We start from the raw sequence: 21,311 nt of genomic DNA on the forward strand, positions 1-21,311 counted from the left end.
TCACACTCCCAACTTTTCTGCAAGGTCGGTACATCGTTTTCTACTATTTTCAATGCCGATGTGATGATTCACCCGTTTACCGAGTCATCGGATCAACTGCAAATTACAAGATTCTGATACAAAGAACGGAAATTCTACGCAACACAAAACTTGCAATGCACCATTGAAGACATTTGCATAAATTTGGCTTAAACCGCATATACGAGACAAGCAAAGAGCAAAATTTTCATTGATTGTAAATAATAAAATATAGCAATTTGCTTAAAAATTTAATGATTTCCCAGACATTAAGTCCCGTTACAAATTATTCATTATCACAGATATCATTGCAAAATTAGTTTTCAAGACATAAAAGATAACATTTATTAATTCAAACCATACCATCAAAAAGTATTTCAAGAAATTTTTATTAAGGAAAAGTAGATCCTTTAAATTTAAAATATCTGAGCTTGTAAAAAGCATGTTTTTGTACAAATGTACAATAAAAACTAAGTCTATGAGAAAGTATGTTATAGGAACATTTCGCGATATAAAACGGTATGATTTATATGACAAGGTTGAATACGTATGATAAACGAGCCTCTGTTCCAGTTCATTATTTCAATCATCAATGAATTGTCTGCGACTTCAAATAGCCGGATACTCAAATAATAAGATACCTAAGTAATAATGTAAAATTTGATTCATATTAATAGTTACAATCGGACAACACATAATTTAATTCTCTCGTGCTACATATTCCTCTCGCGTTATCAAAATCGATATTCACGAGATTTAAAGTAAAACAGAAACGATATCTGAATTAAATCTCGCACAACATAAACTTATTATTCATTTCAGCAATGTGTATATGCGTCACATATATATTTACGCACACCGTGTTGTTGATAAATATACCCTTCTCACGCAACAAACTAACGATATATTTTATCGAAGCGTTTTTGGAAAAGTGAAGAGCCGTGCGTGGATTATTGCGAATTAATGCTCTCACTGAAACGTTATTTACTTGGTGAGCGACTTTTGACGATCAACACATTTTAAGAGCCGGTTCATCAACACTGATTATCGTTAACCCTGGTCAACTGGGTCTTCTCGCACGATTTATGACGTATATAGGCTGCTTTACAAATAGCACTAAATAAATATTGACATTATTTTGTTCAATAAAATTTAATTTATTTTTGTTGTAGGAAAAACTCAAGGAAATTATTGTATGCTATAATTTTTTTAATTTGAACATTAACGGTAAATTAAAATTCTTTGAGACTTATTATAGTTTGAGAAAATGCTTTACTATTTTTCCATAATTTTATCTTTTTTCTATTAGTTTATACTAGAGTAAATATAGTAAATATTAGAATAGTTGAGACATTTTATTTAATAATTTCTAATTTTATTTTTCTGCATAAATCAAAAGCAATATCAATAATCATTCGAACATTTACAATATATATTTTTTTATACAAGAGTATTAACATTATTAACATTTTGATAACTCGCTATTAAAAATTATTCTAAAAAAAAAAAAAAAAAAGTGTTTCAATCTTATGCCAAACAATCTAGCAATTTATTATTACTCGTGTGAATCCCACGAGTTGTGATACCAGAGTTAGACAAATCAATGCATCTCGAATTTGACAGGTCATTGAATAACATACAAAGATACGATACAAGGCCTTTTTCCGTGAAATAGCCGAGACTCAATGTGTGTGCGACGTTCGTTTTATTCTCCCTTGTCGTGTGTAAATCTTCAATAACTTTATTTTACGAGAAAACGGAGCGCGACGCGCGCGAGATGCAGGTTCACTGTCGAGAGCCGCGAAAGAGAAACTGTATTGCATATGTTTAGTCGACGACGCTTCGGAGGGCACTGACCATGCCAACTGGTCGTGAGTGTCGAATAAACTGTGGTAGGACAAGACAGAAGAGGGAGAGAAAAGAGGGGGATACTTGGCAGAATCTTGGCAGAGCGATATCGTGGAATCCGTGCGTGTATGCAGACTCACGCCACGCGCAACGCAAATAAACATTTCAATCTTTATCAGACTATAATTAACGTATAATAATTTATTGAATCATATAACGTATAAGAATTAAGACTACTATTTTAGTTAAACAATAAAAAAATAAAGATTATATTTAATATAAAATTTTTTCATTACACAATATTTTTTTCGTCTTTCGAAGAGATTCAGGGATCCCTCGATATTAAAGTCAATAGATATAATGAAGAATTCAATGAATTGAAAATATTAGAACAGTTTCTAAAAAAAGAAATTATTTTAGAAAGCTTAAGCAAATTAAATACCATGAATCAACATCTCTGTTTGGCCGATAAGAATAAGGCTAATTTATTAATTAATTTCATAAGAAAGTTTTCATACAGTCTTTAAACAAAATTTATTACGTGATTTCTTTAATATCACATGTGATAAAAATGAAAAAATTATAATAAGAGTAATAAGTGATGCGTTCACATGAAACTCGATGAGTTTTTCGAAATTACCATTACTTACACCATTTTTGCAATCATGTATTAATTCATCAATGTATTAATATCCAATTTTATTCATGACTTACACATATACTCGAGACGATACCGGAAATTTGGCACAAATATGTTACAGGATGCGATACGTGTGTTTTGTTAATATTTTCAATAATACAGGTATAAAACGTGTGTGTTTCACGATTTTCGATAATATATTCACTCGCGATTGGCATGTATGTTTATTCCTGGATGACCCACATATCGCGGTGTGACAAATATGCCCACGTGCATGCGTAACTGCGTAGGTAAGCCAGCTTTCGCGCAAACGATGGAATGTTCGATGGATACTCGTGTAAAAGGTTGAGCATTGTTGACAATTACAAACAATACATTGATCTTTTAAACTCTCTTGTCAGAATACTACATATATATATATATATGAAATAATATATTAATAAAATTGTGAATTATTCATCCATTGCTAAGTTGTCATTCGACACTTCTCCAAGTCTCTTTCTTTGTTCTTGTTCATCATTTGCTGCTTCTTCATGACATTTACTCATGAAAATACGCTTAATTACCTTTACGCGCCCACTAATGACCAGAATGCAAAATCACGTGACAATTTACATATCACTTAACATGCATTTTATTTTGTATTACGACGGAATAACATGAAAATCTCACAATCAGTTGTACGAAGTTATAAATCACTTGGCAGTAGAAATGCAATAATTAATTACTTGTCCTCTGACGATTTTTAATTTTTGCAAGAAATAATTATTTGGCATCTTTTACTTGTGGTGATATTATAGTTTGAAAGACAATGAGATACAGAACTATGCTCCTCGAACACAAAGCTCGCTGCGCGAATAACAAATCCGTAATATATAAATAACAGCGCGCTTTGCGTCGCAAAATTCACAACAAACATAACGTTGTGAAAAATAAACACTGAATTATATTATTTATATTTTTAACCAAATTATTCTCGTAATCATTAATATTTACATATTATCATTACGCAATATCAGAGTAAAACTGTTGATGTTATTTTCGAATTCCTTAATCATTAACGAAATAAATATAAGTTGATTCGAGAATTTAATTACGTTCAATTATAATAAGTGCCTCTGTTATTCACTCTGTATTTTAATATGATATAAATATTTATCAGTGGCGTAGTATATAAATTCAATGATTATAGATATACCTCAGCACTTTTTTGAAACATTTTACGTGATTTATTCAGGCGAAATCAATTGCGATAACATATTCTTAGATATCATCTTGAACTTTAATTTATATTGTGTCGGTACTTTGAGCGATAATACGATTTACAAAACGACCTCGTGCCGCTGAGTGTCGTCGTGTAAATGATTACAAAGCCGTAGCATGTAAACAATAACGCGTTAATATCGTGTCCCCTCCATGTCATTGGGATGACAGGATGACGCGCGCAACCATGCTTCATATGCTGAAGACATGTGAAAATATCTAATAACCATTCCTTTTGAGAAACTTTCCGTTCCTCTCGTCCCATACGAAAAAAAAATTATCGAAACTCTACTATAATAATTAACTCGCTTATTATTGAGATATTGTATTATCAAGATATTGTCAATTATTTCTCTATCATTAATGAAATAATCATTAATTAGATTATAGTCAAACGCTTGAATTAATTTGTCAGTATATTTGTTATTAACTTTATATTTTAATATTTATCAATCGTATATTATATACAAATTCGATGATTATATACATCAGCAATTTGTTGAAATATTTTATATAATTCATTCGATTGAACTCAATCGCGCGCGAGTCGGCAAAGTAACTCTTGAATTTTGAATTTTATATATCTTGAATTTTAATTTGTATATATCTATTTACTCCATATTATATTGAGAAATAATAAAATTTCCGTAAAATTCATATACGTATATTATTCGTTAGCAACAAAGATAATATCGTATAAATTTACCGTATGATTTTCCAATGCGGAATAGATGGTAGCTTTGTACAATCATTTGATTTTTACGGTTTTCCATCGTAATATAAAATAAAATGTACATTCAAGTGCTATGTAAAGTGCTGCGCAATTATAGTCTGCCGATTAGCGCGCGATCGTATAATTACCGTGTTTTCGCGAATGCCATAAAGAAGCAAGAGATAAACAACAGGAAGAAGAAGAGGTAATTAATTATCGCGATAAAGAAAAATAAAATAAAAATAGTTTATATGACAATACTAATCAATGTTTCAATTAAAAGTACAATAAAAAGTACCGATGTATTTTGATACTATGTCAATCAATATTATATTTATGAAAGAGAGATGAAAAGAGAGAGAGAGAGAGTGAATCATGAAAAAGGTAATAAATCTATATATAATTCAAGAATAAAACTTGACATGTATGTGTTTCAAAATATAAAAAGAAGAGATTATAAAGAATGAACAATAACGCTTTCTCGTGTGCTATTTTTTACCACGGTACATCATGATACACGCGTACATTTTTTTGTCAGACTCGTGAGCTGTTTCAGCGATGTGTAATATACCTAGTGATTTAATTACGGAACACTGTTTTTGTCGTGACGAACGGTTTTCGCGTGCACCGAACACGGCGGTTGCACTAATTGGTGCTCATGGCCTCAATTTACGCGAAGAATTTCCTGCAATCGGTGGTGACACCGACATCATGCCAATCTGATTATGAATCACATGATGTAAATTCCTCGGATATATAAATAATTTTTACAATTTATAACCGAATAAATTATGTAGCGGCTTTTTTTACAAATTAAATTTGATGTACAAATCCAACGAAAAATTGTTAGTTATACAAATTCCTTTTTACAGGTAAAAATGTATATATATATTATACATACACACACATACACATATAAATATTTTTGCTGCACTATATGTATCATGAAAAATAACACGAAAATAAAAGAAAACCTGACTTATCTGTGTAAAATAAAGCAACGAAATTAAACAACTAAAAACTTATTATTCTATAAAATCTCGCAATTTTCTCTCGTTATCAAAGATAACAAGATAATGATTATCAATCAATTTTACCACGCGTAAGTAGATACGTTCCAACAATATAACAAGTATACGATACACATGAACTAATTATAGAGAAACTTGGGAACTCTGCTTTAAAGAATTCATTGTCGATTCTACAACGTCAAGGTTGAAACTAACGTTGCAGCTAGTTGTATTAATAAAGTCCACCGCAAGTTTAGCTTGTTCGAATCGCCATATAAAAACAAATAAAAAAATACATAGATACACTTTTATAAAAAAAAAATCTCTTAAAATACACATATTTTATTTTAATAAGTATTTCAACCAATGTGCAGATTTTCCAAAGAAAATTTGCATAAACATAAGTCTATATTATATATATAAAATTCTATTTTTTCAATTCTCATCTCTAAAAGTAGCTTTCGTTAAATTTAAATTTCCTAAATTTTTTAAATTAAAAGTAAAATTTTATTAAAAGATTAAATTTATTTAATGGTCAATAAAAAATATGATTGTATCATTCATGACAAGAAAATTGAAAAAGTAATAAATAGTTTTGTAAGAAACGTATTTGTAGAAAGATATAAACATAAATATAAATTTTATAAAATTTTATCATTATAGACACATAAATGCGAAATAAATCAGTTTTTAACATAATTTATCAAGAGATACGATAGTGTCTTGAGCAAGTACAGCGCAACAAAACACATCGTGTATCTTTTAAATAATCAGGAAAAAAAAATGTTAATATATAATAACGTAAATTTTAAAATTTTAATTAATATTTCAATAAAAACATTTTTGATAGCTATCGATAATTTCTATGAATATTTGAAGTTAATTGAAATTATTCCCCCTAAAAAAGTAAACGGTTTTCGGTTCTAACAATAAGTAGACAGTGGAAATTTCCTCGAGGCGTCGAAGAACGCGATCGAATCCTACGGTTATGTCTATTTATGGCAATCGCGTGAATTTGCGTGATTCAATTTCTGGCAGCAGTACGGGGTTTGCACGCGCCAAGAAAAGTGGCATAGTGGCTAGACGTAGCCGTGGAAAGGATCAATACCACCTCTTGGCACAGTTACCGTGGATCTCTGCGAAGCTCACCTCAATCTTTTTCATCGAGGACGCCGGCACTTCCTCGTCCTCGCCTAATGCATGGTACACTCGTACGAGAATGTGCTATTTAAATATATTGCGGAGCAAAAATAACCCGGCGTCGTTATTTTCGATACCTATTGGCACGATGTTAATGCCCAGGCCAGAAAATATCAACCTGCCAAAGTTTACTGCAGTGTTATAAACATCTTGAAATTAAGGGGTCCAAGTACAGATTCAGTACAAGATTCAGTCCACGATTTGTGAAATTCGCTAAATATAGGTATAAATTGATGATATGTATCAAAAATCAATAAAAAACTATACAATAAATAAAAAAAAGTATATAATTATTTTCCAATATTATACGTCTATAATGTCTTTATAAATATTTCGTACATGATAATATCATGTAAGAAATATTTTAAACTTCTAAGCATATACGAAATTTTGATTAAACTATTGTATTTAAATTCTATGGTTTCGCATATAAAAAATTTTGAAAATAAAATAATTCTTCTGAAAAATGTTATGTAGTTACATTTTTATGTTGTGATAATGTAAGATATTATATTTAATATGAATTATATTTAATATGAAGCTTGGAATTATAAGCTTAAGTTCCAAGATAAAAATTATAGATAAAAGTTATTTTTATAGTTAATTTATGTTTTATAATCTCGATATATAAGGACTTTTAAAATTCCTAAAATAATTAACTCGGTTTTTTTAATAAATTGCCAAAAAACTGTCCGACTGCGTTGAAATTGCGCAACATCAGATAAATGCCATAATATATGTCATTGTCAGTTTTAATTGTAAGATATGTAAAAATTACTCGAAATATTTCTAATATTTAGCTCATTTAAAAACTATCTCATTATGATAATTTGAGTGAAATAATTCTACCAATGTTAAATGAAAACAGAGAGTTGCTTAATATATTAGAAATAATTAAAATATCACTTTATGCTCGTAAATCGAAAATAAAGTGCTATTTCAATGATTTCTAGTAAGCAACTTTGTTTACCACTGTGGCAAGAGGTTGTGCCTTGAATAATTTGCAGTTTTAAGAAAAAGCGCTTCAGATAAACTTCAGGAAGGCACGCGGCGTGAATCATGTCGGAAAATTCCGAGAAGACGCAATTATGCGTTTATCTGTAGGAACATGCTCATCTTGTAAGCACACAGTAATCTGATAATAAATTGTTTCGAGTTTCAATTGAAAGGAAAGATAAATACAGTTAGTTGTTATTGACGATTGTAAGATAAGAAACAATTCGACAACGGACATAAATTCGTCATTACTGTTATTCACATACCTTACACAAAATGCACGACAGAGAAAAGTCGCTATCTAAGACAGTTTCGCAATAAAGTGAGACTGACATGAATGCGTTTTGCCAATTCGATACCAACATTAAGCGGTTAATATCGTTGCAACAGAATTCGAGCCTTCGCGCTCGCTTTTTACCTTCGTAAAATTCATCCGGATCGATCAGAAAATTCGGTAGACGCAAGGAACCAAGGAACGCCTCGCTCTCCGAAGTGGTCACACCCCTGATTGACATTTCTCTCTCGAGGTTGTCCCGACTCACACGATTCTCGATGCAGCGTAAGTTGCACTAGGGTCGAAATGATTCGACAGAAGATTTATTCGACCAATGTAACCTTGTTCCTCCTAATAATAAAAAATAACTTCGAGAAGCTCTCCAAGTTGTTACAAATAAATTTTTTGCGATATCGTATTTTTATGACTTTAAAAAATTTTTTCCATTACAAACGACAAAACGAACTCAATGCGGATAAAGTGACTTTTAATGCGATGCCGTGGTGTTTTTTTTTTAGCTATGCCGAAGACGTCGCGATAAATAACGCTAATCGTTGTGCTCGTCAAGTCCCGTGCCAACATAACGCGTGAAGGTCACGAAAGCAAACGAGAAACGAGGTAACGCTGGAGCAATTTCAACACGTAAACTCAAAAGCGCAAAATATGAATTCAATTAGAATTGTAAAGCACGGACATGTTACTAATATGTTTACTAACATCCGAAAATACAGCAGAGAAAATATTTATTCATCATTAATAAATAAATATTTATTCAAAAAGCGACTCAACTAAAATTTCGTATTTCAATATGGAATAGCAACAATTTAATAAATTTAATGGATAAATAATAAATATGATTTAGAAATCATTCATTAAGAAATTATCAAGTTGATATAGAAATTATTTTTTATTTAATCTTTCAAAATTTCCGTTTAATCTTAATAATAAGTGATGTTTTATATCATTTAGGGAATTGCGTTGTTCAAAGTCATTAACTGATTGTGAGTATTCAGTAATTTATTGTCCAGAAAATATAAATACTCATTATACACGTCGCAGAAATGATTTATGACTTACCTAACCAAATAGAGATTAAATTTTTAAAAATTCACGAAACGTTAGTAAACGGAGTTTTTACTAGCTATGTATTTATCGTCAGTCTTCGAATTGACTGCGGCAATTCTTTTCATGGAATTTTCCAAGATTCACATACATCACTTTCAAGATTTACGATTATCGCTGACCGTCGAATTGACTGTGCAATTATTGCAGAAAGTGTCTTTATGAGATTTTCCAAAGTTCACGTATATCACTTTCAAAATTTACGAGTGCACATAATTCAATTCAATGAGGGATATCACGAAACTATAGTTAAATAACGTTCTATTTCTACGTTAATCCGCACGTTGTCTTGCCTCTATTCTGAAAGTCTCGCTTCATACTGACGAGACGAGAGACGAGCACCGGTGGTACCATTGTGACGACGGCCAAAATATTATCGGCCGTCTGCAGAGAGAAACTCTTAGGCTGCCTGCCAATTTTCAAAACCTTCGCTCACGTCAATCAACAGAAGAATGTAAATAAATTAAAATTCGATTAAGATTTCTCAATATTATATGCATTCTCAATATTAAAAATAAGTCAAAAACGAAAATATAGAATATAAGGTTCAACGAAAAACTTATTATTTTGGAATAAATAACAAAATTTGAATAGATAAAAAATTTAAATAGATAGAAAATATTTAAATAGATAAACGATGATGGTAGCACACTAGAAGCATATTGAAAAATACTAACTAAACAATTTTTCATAATTTCTCGCTTCTATTAATCTGCAAAAAATTGCGATTTTTCACAATTTCCAATATTTTATTTACGATATTTATTTCTTTTTCATATTTGTAATATTATATATATAATATAATCTTGTGTACCTGGCACGAGGTGAGTTCTACTACAGAAGATCGACGAGACATTAATTTTTTTATCGCGGTTGCTACATGTGTATAATTCATATCGATCTCATCCGTTCTCGCGAACTTTAATCAACTTCGCCTTTCGTGCTACCAGATAAAATGTTTTAATCATGCACGAATCATGACTATTATAATTGTTTAGCTAAATGCTTTGCGCTCATTTCGCGATATAATTCTATCTAAACAAAGGTAATTTAGTTGTCACATCACATTTAAAAACGTGAGATTATGAAAAAAAAATTAAAATTTTTTGCTAAAAAAAATTTACTCCAAAGTAATCAAAAAAATATCTTTATAATATCATCATAAATCTTATTGTTAGAATCATTACGTTAATAAAAAAAAGTGTGCAATAATTTCTCTAAGCGGGTAAATGTGGTTGGCGAATTTACAATAATTTTATGATTTTAAAATTAGTCTGTGAGAAGTTAAAGAATAATTTTAATGCGAGTAAACACTTATCTCAAAAACTAATTTGTTTCATAAGTTGCACTTCAAGAAATTAAAAAATATAACTACAACGAATAAAGGTCCGTTATAGAATCTTATTATCTTGTCTTGTATAATTTTTGCACATGACATTCTCATATGAGTGCACAACGCCTTGTTCTTATCACATTATTAATTTATTAAGACTATGATAAAAAGAAAAAGATTTCACATTATGAAATAAAAATCAATATAGCACTCACGATCGCGATGGTGATCCACGTTGTGACTCGGAGTTGTCGAGCTATCAGCATCGCCTTCGCCGTCCAATTCGTCGTAGTAGATCCTATCCGTCCCGCCGTTTACCTCTTTCACTCCATTCACAGCCATCATGTCTTCCATAATTCTGCAAATTCATTTATTATCTTAATTAGTTATATTTAATTATCCGCAGCGGTGACGTAGCTGGATTATCAGCCAGATCAGATTTCTCGATAAGCGCTCGAAAATATATAAAGTAAATAAAATTTTTTAAAATATATATTTTTTGTGATTACATAAAAAAATAATAGATTCTAAAAAATATTGTATAAATGTAGTAATAATGATTACTTTTTTAATAATTATTATTTTCTTTATTATAATTAAACTATATGCTAAAAATTATTAATATACTATAATCATAAATTATAATAATAAATAAAATATTAAAGACGCTATTAAATTATCTTTAGCGTAAAATCCAAAATTTAGGAATAACTTTTTACATTTATAATACTGTTTTTTATTGAAAACGCTGACATCATGTACTGTTTTCTTCTCAATATATACGCAATTAATATATGCTTGAATTAACATCTTTATCGATGAGATTGCATCTTGCAATAAAAAAACGCTAATTGTGAAATAAAACTACACTGCACAGGTTTACTAATAACAATTTTCGATATCAAAAAATTTGATATAATTATTATTTGATTATAATTATAATTATTGATTCTTCAAACTAATAAAACTTATATATGCATAATTTATCATATAATTACTAATAAGAAATTATTAAAAACTCTGAAAATAAGTCAGTAATTAATCTGATGCGAATAAGCATTAAATAAAGTTACAAGATGTTTTTATATAATTCGATTTGCATCTTAATCGTCATTCTACTTCGATTAGTTTGACACAACAGAATTGTAATTCTATTAAGTAGTGTTACCATACATTCGGTTTAATTAAAAGCTTAATGAGCACTCATCTAAATCATCTAAATAGGAATTAATCGTTACTGTAATGGGGGTGGATACTTTTTTTTTAAAAATAGCAAATGTGGAAAATTTTTGTGCCTGTTAACGCACGTGCAACAAATTCACGAATATGCGTAATATGTTCGATAACATATATAGTAATGTTTGAGTTTCATTGTACACACATTTAACAAAATCGATCATAATTTACATTTCAATTTACAGTAATATGTGTACGAGCTAATCATACTAAATGCGTAAACCTAAAAGTATATATGTCTATAGATAATATGTATTTCTATTTATCTACTTGTAATGAAAAAGTTTTTATTACATTATGCAGTTTCTATATTTAATTTATTACAGCATTTTAATCAAGAACAATAGGTACTTATAAAATTGATAATTATCTTATTAATCTTATTTGATTGAATAAATTATATCTTTATCAAAGTGTCATACATGCTTGTTATTCAGTTTCATGAACAGATTGAAATTATTTTTTATAATGTATATTTATACACCATTGTTCTATTAACATCCAAAAATTTTCAGTTCTTTAATATGACACGTATCAATATAAAAAACTTTCCAAATTTAAGGTTAACACGCTCTCAGCTGATAACTGTGAAGCAAGAGAAAGATAAACGTTTAAATCTCTTTAAAAATATGGAGAGAGAGAGAGAGAGAAAAGTTGGTTCCCGAATATTAAATATTTATATTACTACTTCAAGTTGAAACATACCGATAATATATACAGTGATAAACAAATGTAGATTTAAATAGACCCGTATAAAATAAATATGCACTTTTCTCGCTCACATGAATAAATTCTCCGTCATTACGCCATAAGCGTCTTTTGCGAGAGAACGAGCACACGTGGGACGTGCCAACCGATTCAATCGATACACTAATGATAGAGCATATATACGCGTGTCGAGCTGAAGGAGAGCGAATCGACTCGTATTTGTTATCGATCGCCGTTACTTGTCGCAAATTCGCGAGTTATTACGTCGTTTAAATGACGTCCGTCACACTTACGTTTCACTCATTTCTGCCTGCCCAGCGAACGGAGAAGATACGTCGCGCGCGCGGCTCCAGATGAACAGCTGGCTATAATGGACTTGGGGGCGAGAGGCGAGAGGCGAGAGGTGGCGCGCGCGTGCGTGTGTGTGTGTGTGTGTGTGTGTGTCAGCCGTGGGCGATGCGTTAGCGTTTACACTGTGTATGTACTCGTCGTCACAACCGATTAATACGAATTTCATGAATTTTATCGAAACAAGATGCAATGTTTCATTGCGAGATAAACGTCGCGGTGATTCTACTCGCGCGAGATCCTACTCGATTTATTCAAGAATCGCTGGACTCTGTCACGAACTATCAGCCACATATAAACGCACTAGCGCGTCATCATGATCGCGAATTCTTAACGTGGCCCTGATTCGCGGCCTGCGATATATCGAAATGACGTATTGTATTATATATGCACGCGAGAGCGTGAGTATCTCTTTTATTAAAATTATAACTGTTTGATAGTACAAATGAGAAATTCAGTTGATTTTTTTTTTTCAATATTTACTTATGGTTTTTTCAGATTCAATGTACTATAATGCAGAGAAAATACGAGACGTAATAAAACTTAAATAAAAAAAAAAAGTAATTCTACTTTCCGCGAATTCTCGATCATTCAATGTTGATATATCAAAAAGAAATATCGTATCAATGTTTTTTTGCTTCATATATATTAATAATACGTCGTGTCTCGAAACAATTAATTCTACAGTGCACAATTCTACGCAATTGCACAATTTTTAGAGAAACGAGAGAGAAAGAGGGAGAAACTTTATAGAAGAAAGTATGATTTCTTTTTACCTTTCTCGGGATACCTACGATGAAACGGACGAAGGACCTCTTCACCGGCGGCTCTTACAGCACTGGTGTGATGCGCGTGGTACTATAAGCGTGATTGGTCGAGCAGACGCAACACAGCTGGGAAAATCACACGAGTGGCGCAGACTCGTTTCCGTCGATCCCATGAAAATCCATACCGTGCGACTGATCGGCGCCGTTCTGTTGCGCTAATTATACGGACGAGACTGCACATTTTTTATATGCAAAAACTGAAAAACACTTAAATATTTAATTAATGGACTCAACAAATTTTTCAGTAAATTTTTCGTAAATTTGCTCTCTTAAACTTCAATTAAATTTTACATATTACATAAAATTATGTTCTTAGAAAGAGAACAAACTTGTTTTACATTTGTATATATATATATATATATATATATGATTATTATATATTAGAGTATAATGAAAAAGAAATAGATTATTACTATTGTAAATGTAGATATAATCATAAACGTCACGTTTGTTAATTTATTGTTCATCTATTGTTTAACATATATATTTTGAATGAGCACGAGGAACAGAAAAGATCTGATTTTAAATGATTATTTATTATTTATTTAGAAAAGTCTTAATATTGAATGTTTATTCTATTCTGATATTACTTGGCGTGTTTGCTCTTTTATAAAAAGAGATTACTAATATATATTAGTACTATATATTAAAAGAATCTTTTTTAATCTTTTAAAATCTCTTAAAATTTTGGATGAATTATAATCTTTTCTTATCTTTATAAAAAACTCTATTCTAATGTAATTTTTTTCAAATTTAATATTTTTAATAATAATCAATTCTTACAATGTAGATCCATAGATTCTTATTAATTAGATTTAATATAATTAGAATTAATATAATCTGATCCGTGTCATTTTTAAGAAGACCGAGCCTTTTCATGATTGTACAAACGTAGTTTTTTTTTCACGTATGCGTAATTAGTTATATTCGAATTTGGCTAGAAATTAATCGCGAAAATACATGTAGTAATGTGTCCATAAAATAATACATTTTTATTTGCACTATTTTATTCTATACCTACATATCTAAAAATATGATATTTACGATAGGTAATCCAAGCAAAATTACTCCCACGAGATTAATTATTTTTGCCGGTTGCTACAATTCGTGAACTTTAATTAAAGCTCTAATTAAAATGAAATTCGCTGTCCATATTTCAGACATTTCTTGCACAGTAAATGTATAATTCATATTGAAATTCAACAAAAGTATGTCCTTCTGAGAACCAGACTTATCTCTTACTTTTCTTTATCTATACTTAACTTAGTCTCTTCGAGATATCGCATATTTCAATTAAGATCGCTGTTCATATTCGAAACACTTCTTGTGAAATCGATGTTAAAATTCACTTTAAATTCAGTTATGTTCTTTGACGTATTTGATTTTATTAACAGAATCTTGTTACTGTAGTTTATCTTTATTTTTTTCTATAAATTAATGTTGCGCTTTGATGCATTTTAATTAAAATCAAAATCACTCTCCGTATTCGAAATATTTTTCTCAATCGTCGTATCTGTATCAGAATCCAGCAAGGATTTAATCACATCCTTTTTCTTCTTCCCGTTAACAGCGTCTACTTGCTGCGGTTCATCTTCATCTCTGCTTGATTTGTGTTCCGGATCTGCCTGTCTCTGCGAGGTTTCTTCCGTTATCGGTTCTTCTTCCTCACGATTTTCGACGACGACATTATCATCAGGATTGTGCTGTTCTTCCTTATACTCCTGCTCGTATGTATTATCGTATACCTGGTTAGGATCGTAAGAAACTTGCTCCGTGTAATCGTATGCCTGATTACCAGAACTGTCCCCGTATCCTTGATTGGGGTCATATTGCTGGTTAGGATCATCTCCGTATCCTTGATTGGGGTCGTAATTGTAATCGTATCCTTGATTCGGATCCTGCTCGTATTGCGCGTTAGGGTCGTGTTGATATTGTGGATTATTGGGATCTGCAGAATATTGCTCATACTGACCATCTACATACTCAACATATTCTTGTCCTTCTTGAACGTATCCTTGAGCGGCGTATCTCTCATACTCTTCGTTATTAACTCCCTCGTATGGCATACCTTGGTCATAATATTGTTCATTTGAATCTTGTTGATATTGTTGCTCTTGGTTCGAATCCTCGACGTATTCTTGCTCGACACTGTATTCGTTATCTTTTATTATATTCTCGGGGCGATCATCGATTCGAGATTTCGTCGTCTCATCGTTATCCTGCTTCTTATCATTATTTTCCTGTGAATCAAGTTCCTCGTTTAGTTCCTGAGATACGATCTTGGACTCGTCGGCTTTAGGTTGATTCAAAATTTGAGAGGTCGCGTTTTTAGCATCCTCGACAGAGGGACGCGTTTCGTAAGATTCGCTCGCATCCAACTTTTTCGACTCCATCTCTGCATGAGGATGCGTATCTTGCGGAAGATGTGCATTTTCCGCTTCATTATTCGCGCCGCTTTGATCGATAAATGTTGACGAAACATGCGATTCGCTCGTAATTTCATCGACAATTTTGTTCTCCGTCTCTTCGGTATCCCTTTTCACCGCTGGATCTTCATCAGGATCACTCAAATGTAATTCTCGAACTTTTTTTTGCACGCTTGCAAGATCCCACGGCGTCAATTCTTCGACAACGTCGAACAGATCTTCGATATTCGATTCTTCACCAGTAACAAGATCCGACTGTTTCTTCTCCAATGCATCTTTCCGATCATCGATCTGTGATGTGTTATTCGAGAACGCGGCTATTTTTTCGTGTGTGTCGTCTTTCTTGGTAGCAGATACTTTCCGATCGCACTCTCGTGATTTGGCTAAATCGTCCGCATTATTCCAGCTCTCTTTCGCAATCTCCGAGTTTCTACGCGTTTGTTCTAATTCCGTTGAATGTGTCGCAATGTCCTCTCTAATTTTGTTCTTTGCCGTGACCTCGCGTCCTTCAGACTCGTGTTTTCCTTCAAACTGCAATGTGTCGTCTATCGTCGCTTCACGATGTCTAATATCGTCCCTGGGTATTACTTTGGCGGGTAAGTTGTCGTTGCCACTTTGGTCGATTGTATCACGCGCAACTTCCATCAATCCAGTTGTCCTGTTGGACGCAAGATCGCTTGCCAATGCCAAGATTCTGTCCATCTCCTCAGACACTCGCTTTTTCCTCGCTCTATCCTCGACCGGAAGCTCCATAGCATCCTCTAACAGAGAGACGTTCAACAGATCACTGCTAGTATTCTGTTCATGGTCCTGTTCCTCCAAGGTCGGTATACCGTGCTCCCGATGGAGTTTTCGGATTTTGCCAATGTATCGGTCCAGTTCATTTTCCAGTATCGTCGTCGATCTGCCATTCTCATCCAGATTAGCGTTATACAATCCTAAAACGTCAATCGGCGATCTGTATGGAGTCTTACCATTATCCAAGTTTCTCCACAATAAATTCTGATTACGCTTTATTAGATCGTCCACGTCGTCGCTGGTGAGGGAACGGATGGATCCTTCGTCCTCGGACTTTTGCGGACTCGTCGCAATATAGTCCATATATCCTGGCAACGGACCGACTTGATTAACGTCACTTATATTGGGATCCACTCGATATGTACTCGACTTCGCGGTCATTAAAGTGGGTCCTGCAACATCGGACGGATCATATTCTCTTATTCGCGATTGCGGACTAGATAACATAGATAAATTAGTATCCTGACATTGAAACACGGTCAAGGGATCGAATCGTCGTGGAATAGATTCGTCCCGCAAGGTCTCGTATCGCGCTGCATTTCCAGTAGGAAATTGCACACTCGTCAAGAGACCAGTTGTTGCAGCTTGTACAGGAACAGCATCGAGTTGAATCTGATCCAAGGATGTCATCGGCAAAACTGGCGTTTTCGTGTGCAAAGCACGAAAGTTGGTGACATCTTGAAGACTATGAGATACGCTCCTGTCATAACTAGAAATCGGTCGTGGATGCTGACGAGTGTTTGGCGAAGAAACTGCTGACGCTTGAGTAAACTGTTCGCTTGATTGACCGACTGGTGAGAGATAAACGTGTGGTTCGGATGGAATGCACGGCTGATGATAATCGGCACCAAGGAGTGCACCTAGTGACATAGTTGGCAAGATCGGAGAATTATTTAATGAAGTACCGTTTACAGCAGTTTGATTATGCAACTTGGATGTGGAGGTAGACATCGGTTGATTCGATTGAGCAGATGGATGCACTCGCGGTGACGAAACGCTTCTCGTTTTCGCGGATGCTATATCAGACGTGATAATTTTCTTTATGTCATGTTTCTTGTATTTATCCTCATTTTGACTGGCGATACCGCTGTCTCCGGTGACGCTATCAGGTTGTCGACGACTGGCATAAATGCGAAGCAGATAAGCTTCATACTGTTTCTGGAAAGGAGCCAAGATTTTCGCTTATTTCAAGAGCTAACTTTTATTTGCTCGCAACAGCTATTCTCCTTGTATTAATTATAAGATTAAAATACATACAATGTATGCAGTATAATAGATAAAGAATTTAAGATATTGACATATTTTTCAATTATATAACTAAAACTGAATAAAATTTTTTTTCTATTTTCAATGTTTCTACTTTTATTTTAAGTCTTAAAGAAAAGATTATTTTGAGTTCTCATAGATATGAATAAAATATATTTTTCTTTCCAAGAAATTTTTCAAAGTTTATTTTATTGAAATCTTTAAATAACTCTTAGATAATAAAGAAATTAACTTTTATATCTCTAGTTAATCAATTAGCCAATTTAGATAAAGCTAAAAAAAATATACAAGTTTTTGGATATAATTTCTGTTACTTTTTCAAGATAAGACAATTTATTGTCTTATTTCAAATGCAATAAATTTAATATTTTGTTACAATGGAAAAATAGTATTGTATAGTGTTTCTGAAATAATAGAAAATAATAATTCTAAGATAATTATAGCTGTGATTAAAATAACAAACACTCACTCTGAGAATATTTAGTCTGTCTTTTTTCGCGCTTATCAATGCGAGTTTATTCGTGACTTTGTCCAGTGCTACGAGAAGCTTGTGATTCCTCTCATCTCTCGAACGTTGTTCATCTAAATATTGTATGTATCTCATGCGTAACCGATTTATACAAGCATCGTGTCTACAATCAGAAAATCGTCGAGTTATATCGAATGATAAGTTTTCTTTCATTTGTGGGCTATAATATGTAATATTTTATAAACATTACAATACTATAAAATTCTAATTAGACATAAATAAAAATTATTTACTTTAATCGATATACCCTTCAATTATTTGTCGATCAATTAAGAATTTAATACAACTTCCATATAATATCGAAAATCATTTTGTAACACCTTGATGACGGAAGGTGTTTCCGCAATATATACATAGCTAACGCATCGCCTTAAAACGGAAACGCGCACTATTGTATGGCATGAAATATGTGAGCGTTCTTATGCTGTCTTCACGATCGATGGAGTGCTCGGATGTCTCGGCCAGACACGAATCAGGACACGTAAACAACGAGAGAACGGAATTTGTGAACGGAGATATGTTGAACGATGACGAGAATGAGATTATGTTCGCAGTGTTATTGATCGTGACATCCCGTAAAACCAGGTTGCCATAGGATCGATATCGAGTATTTTGAGTAATTCCTTTATATCTGCACTAGATGAAACGTTGAATGATTCACTCTAACTTTCACATTTTATACTTGAAAAATTTGCTTAACGCGTTATTAAAAAAAAAAACAGATTTTAGATTAATTTACTTTATTGATTACGTACAAGTAAGTCATAAAAACTAAAACGCGATATAAAAATAATGTTGTCCTTATTCTTCGGAAACAAGATTGGTTTGAAAAACTTTAAATTGACTCAAAAGAATTTTAAAACTGTTATTACTATAAATTTTTATGTACAGTTCATAATAAGTCTTTCATGTCACGTGTCATGTGTCATGTGTCACGTTGTACCTGTCAGATTTCACATAGCGGCTCTATCATATATTCAATTTTCTCAACAGCATCAAAAATTCAAGTTCAAGGAATTCTCGAATTTCGAATTAGTCAAGAGAGATATTCGCTCACCTGTTATAAGATTCTCGTATGAGCATCTCGAATCGCTCCTCCAATCGTATTCTCTCCTCCTCGCTGAAAAAAAATTCGCAATAATATCCTTTATTATATCACTTGATGTACTCACGCAGATGATTTGATTATTTCACGAGAATTTAATGTAAATACTTGCCTCCTTCGCAGTTTCTCTTGAAGTTCAAACATTTTCTTCTTGTAATGATCAAGGCCATCGTAAAGCGGTGCCATGCTACGGGCCATTCAAAAGTCAAAAAGTCTATAGTCGATTGATCGCATTGAAAAGTGATCTCGATCGATTCGATAATGAAAGTTCAAGTTGCGCATTGGTCAAATTTCAAGTTAAAAGTAACGTGATTAAAAACTCAAGATCTGTATAATTTTATATATCCGCATAATTTAGCCAACATTTATTTTAAAAATTAATTAATCCAAATAATGCAATATGTACACTCGAAACAAACGCGTGTTCCTATTTTTCTTCACTTTCCATAGTTTTTAAGCACCTTAAATCAGATAAAAAAATTATATTAATCTTTTCGACATAAAATATAAATTTTATAATTTGAAAATACATTCAAGAGATACAAAATATACAATTTTTTAATTAAATTAAAAGAAATTATGAATAAAAATATAAAATATTTAAAATAAAAAAAAACTTGTTAGAAAGAAAAGAGAACTTAAATAAAAACAGAAAAAAGTTCATCAAATAAAAAAAAGATCAAGAAAATAGTATTCCCTCGAAATCAAAAAGAATTATTTTGAATTGAACAACATTCGAAATAATACAAAATTAACAATTCTGCATGACAATTTAAATCATTATTTAGTTCAAAACAATCTAGAAATCAAATTGTTAAATAAATTCGAGTAAAAAAACACACGTATTTTTGTGTCACAAAGATGCTCGAATTGTCTCGCGAATTAATGGCGACATATGACGACGATGTAACGAACACTCGCGGTGTTGTAATGCGAAATATTCGAGGATCAATTCCGATATCCGGGTCCTCGTGTAAGAGAACGATTCTTCGTCATGCCGACGCAGCGAGCAACTGTCACGGTCGACATCGGTTCTACCGCGGCAGGTCGAGGCTGTTTCAGCGAGTAAACACGCAGGTGTTACATTCCCTACCCCTTATGCCGAACGAATTCGAGCGACTAAGCAGCGATTATTTAACTCAGGTTTCGCGATATTACGAAACACGTAAATACACATGATTGATGCATTTAAAACACAATTATCATTCCAGATTGATCTGAATCGCGTATTCTTTAAAAACATTGAACTCAAGATATACAGCGTTAAGTAAAAAAAAACAATATACATATTATATAATAAACTATAATAAAAGAATTATAAAATAATAAAACTAATATAATAAAATAATTAAATTCAAAATATACAAAGAAATAAGAACTCCACTTAATAAAGCTATTTTATAATACCTTCTTTTTCTAAGAAGAAAATGTTCACCCTCCAATTTCGTAGCTAATGAACGTTTTTCAGTTCATATTAATTTGTTAATTTTTGATACAGAACTTTTAAGCTAAAATCAAATTTTGATTTCTTCACTTCTTCTTTGATATATTACATGATCTTAAATTAAATGCGTTGATAAACTTCGTCATCACATTTCATTCAATATGAAAGAATAATATAAAAATACTTTGACTTTTTGTACCAATTTTTT

General features: G+C 32.1%; 2 protein-coding genes across 9 annotated transcripts in view; both read right to left on the reverse strand.

Moving 5' to 3' along the window:
* Ampdeam (AMP deaminase) overlaps positions 1-13,016 on the reverse strand; it is a 29,900-nt gene extending 16,884 nt beyond the window's left edge. For 2 of the 7 annotated variants that reach the window (XM_072888943.1, XM_072888942.1), the window contains exons 1-2: positions 12,654-13,016; positions 10,632-10,774 (exon numbers count right to left, since the gene is read on the reverse strand). In XM_072888943.1, the coding sequence (XP_072745044.1) occupies positions 10,632-10,774; positions 12,654-12,877 (367 nt within the window). In that variant the 5' untranslated portion in view covers positions 12,878-13,016. Of the gene's footprint in view, positions 1-1,658; positions 1,890-8,105; positions 8,313-9,038; positions 9,415-10,631; positions 10,775-12,434; positions 12,470-12,653 lie in introns of those variants that run through there. The other 5 variants (XM_072888947.1, XM_072888944.1, XM_072888946.1 and 2 more) reach the window with 5 other exon arrangements.
* A 1,305-nt stretch (positions 13,017-14,321) lies between these two features.
* Positions 14,322-21,268, reverse strand: LOC140664140 (uncharacterized). Of its 2 annotated transcripts, none has more exons than XM_072888940.1 (5): positions 21,067-21,268; positions 19,772-20,120; positions 19,612-19,674; positions 18,495-18,657; positions 14,322-17,917 (listed from the first exon to the last, which is right to left on the reverse strand). In XM_072888940.1, the coding sequence occupies exons 2-5, from the start codon at positions 19,855-19,857 to the stop codon at positions 14,993-14,995; spliced, it is 3,237 nt and encodes a 1,078-aa protein (XP_072745041.1). In that variant the 5' UTR covers positions 19,858-20,120; positions 21,067-21,268; the 3' UTR covers positions 14,322-14,992. The 2 variants fall into 2 exon arrangements, with proteins under 2 accessions (XP_072745041.1, XP_072745042.1); XM_072888941.1 differs by lacking the exon at positions 21,067-21,268 and adding an exon at positions 20,502-20,972.
* Between the last annotated feature and the right edge of the window lie 43 nt (positions 21,269-21,311).

Source organism: Anoplolepis gracilipes, chromosome 3 (assembly GCF_047496725.1).
Source record: "Anoplolepis gracilipes chromosome 3, ASM4749672v1, whole genome shotgun sequence".
Taxonomy (NCBI): Eukaryota; Metazoa; Arthropoda; class Insecta; order Hymenoptera; family Formicidae; genus Anoplolepis; species Anoplolepis gracilipes.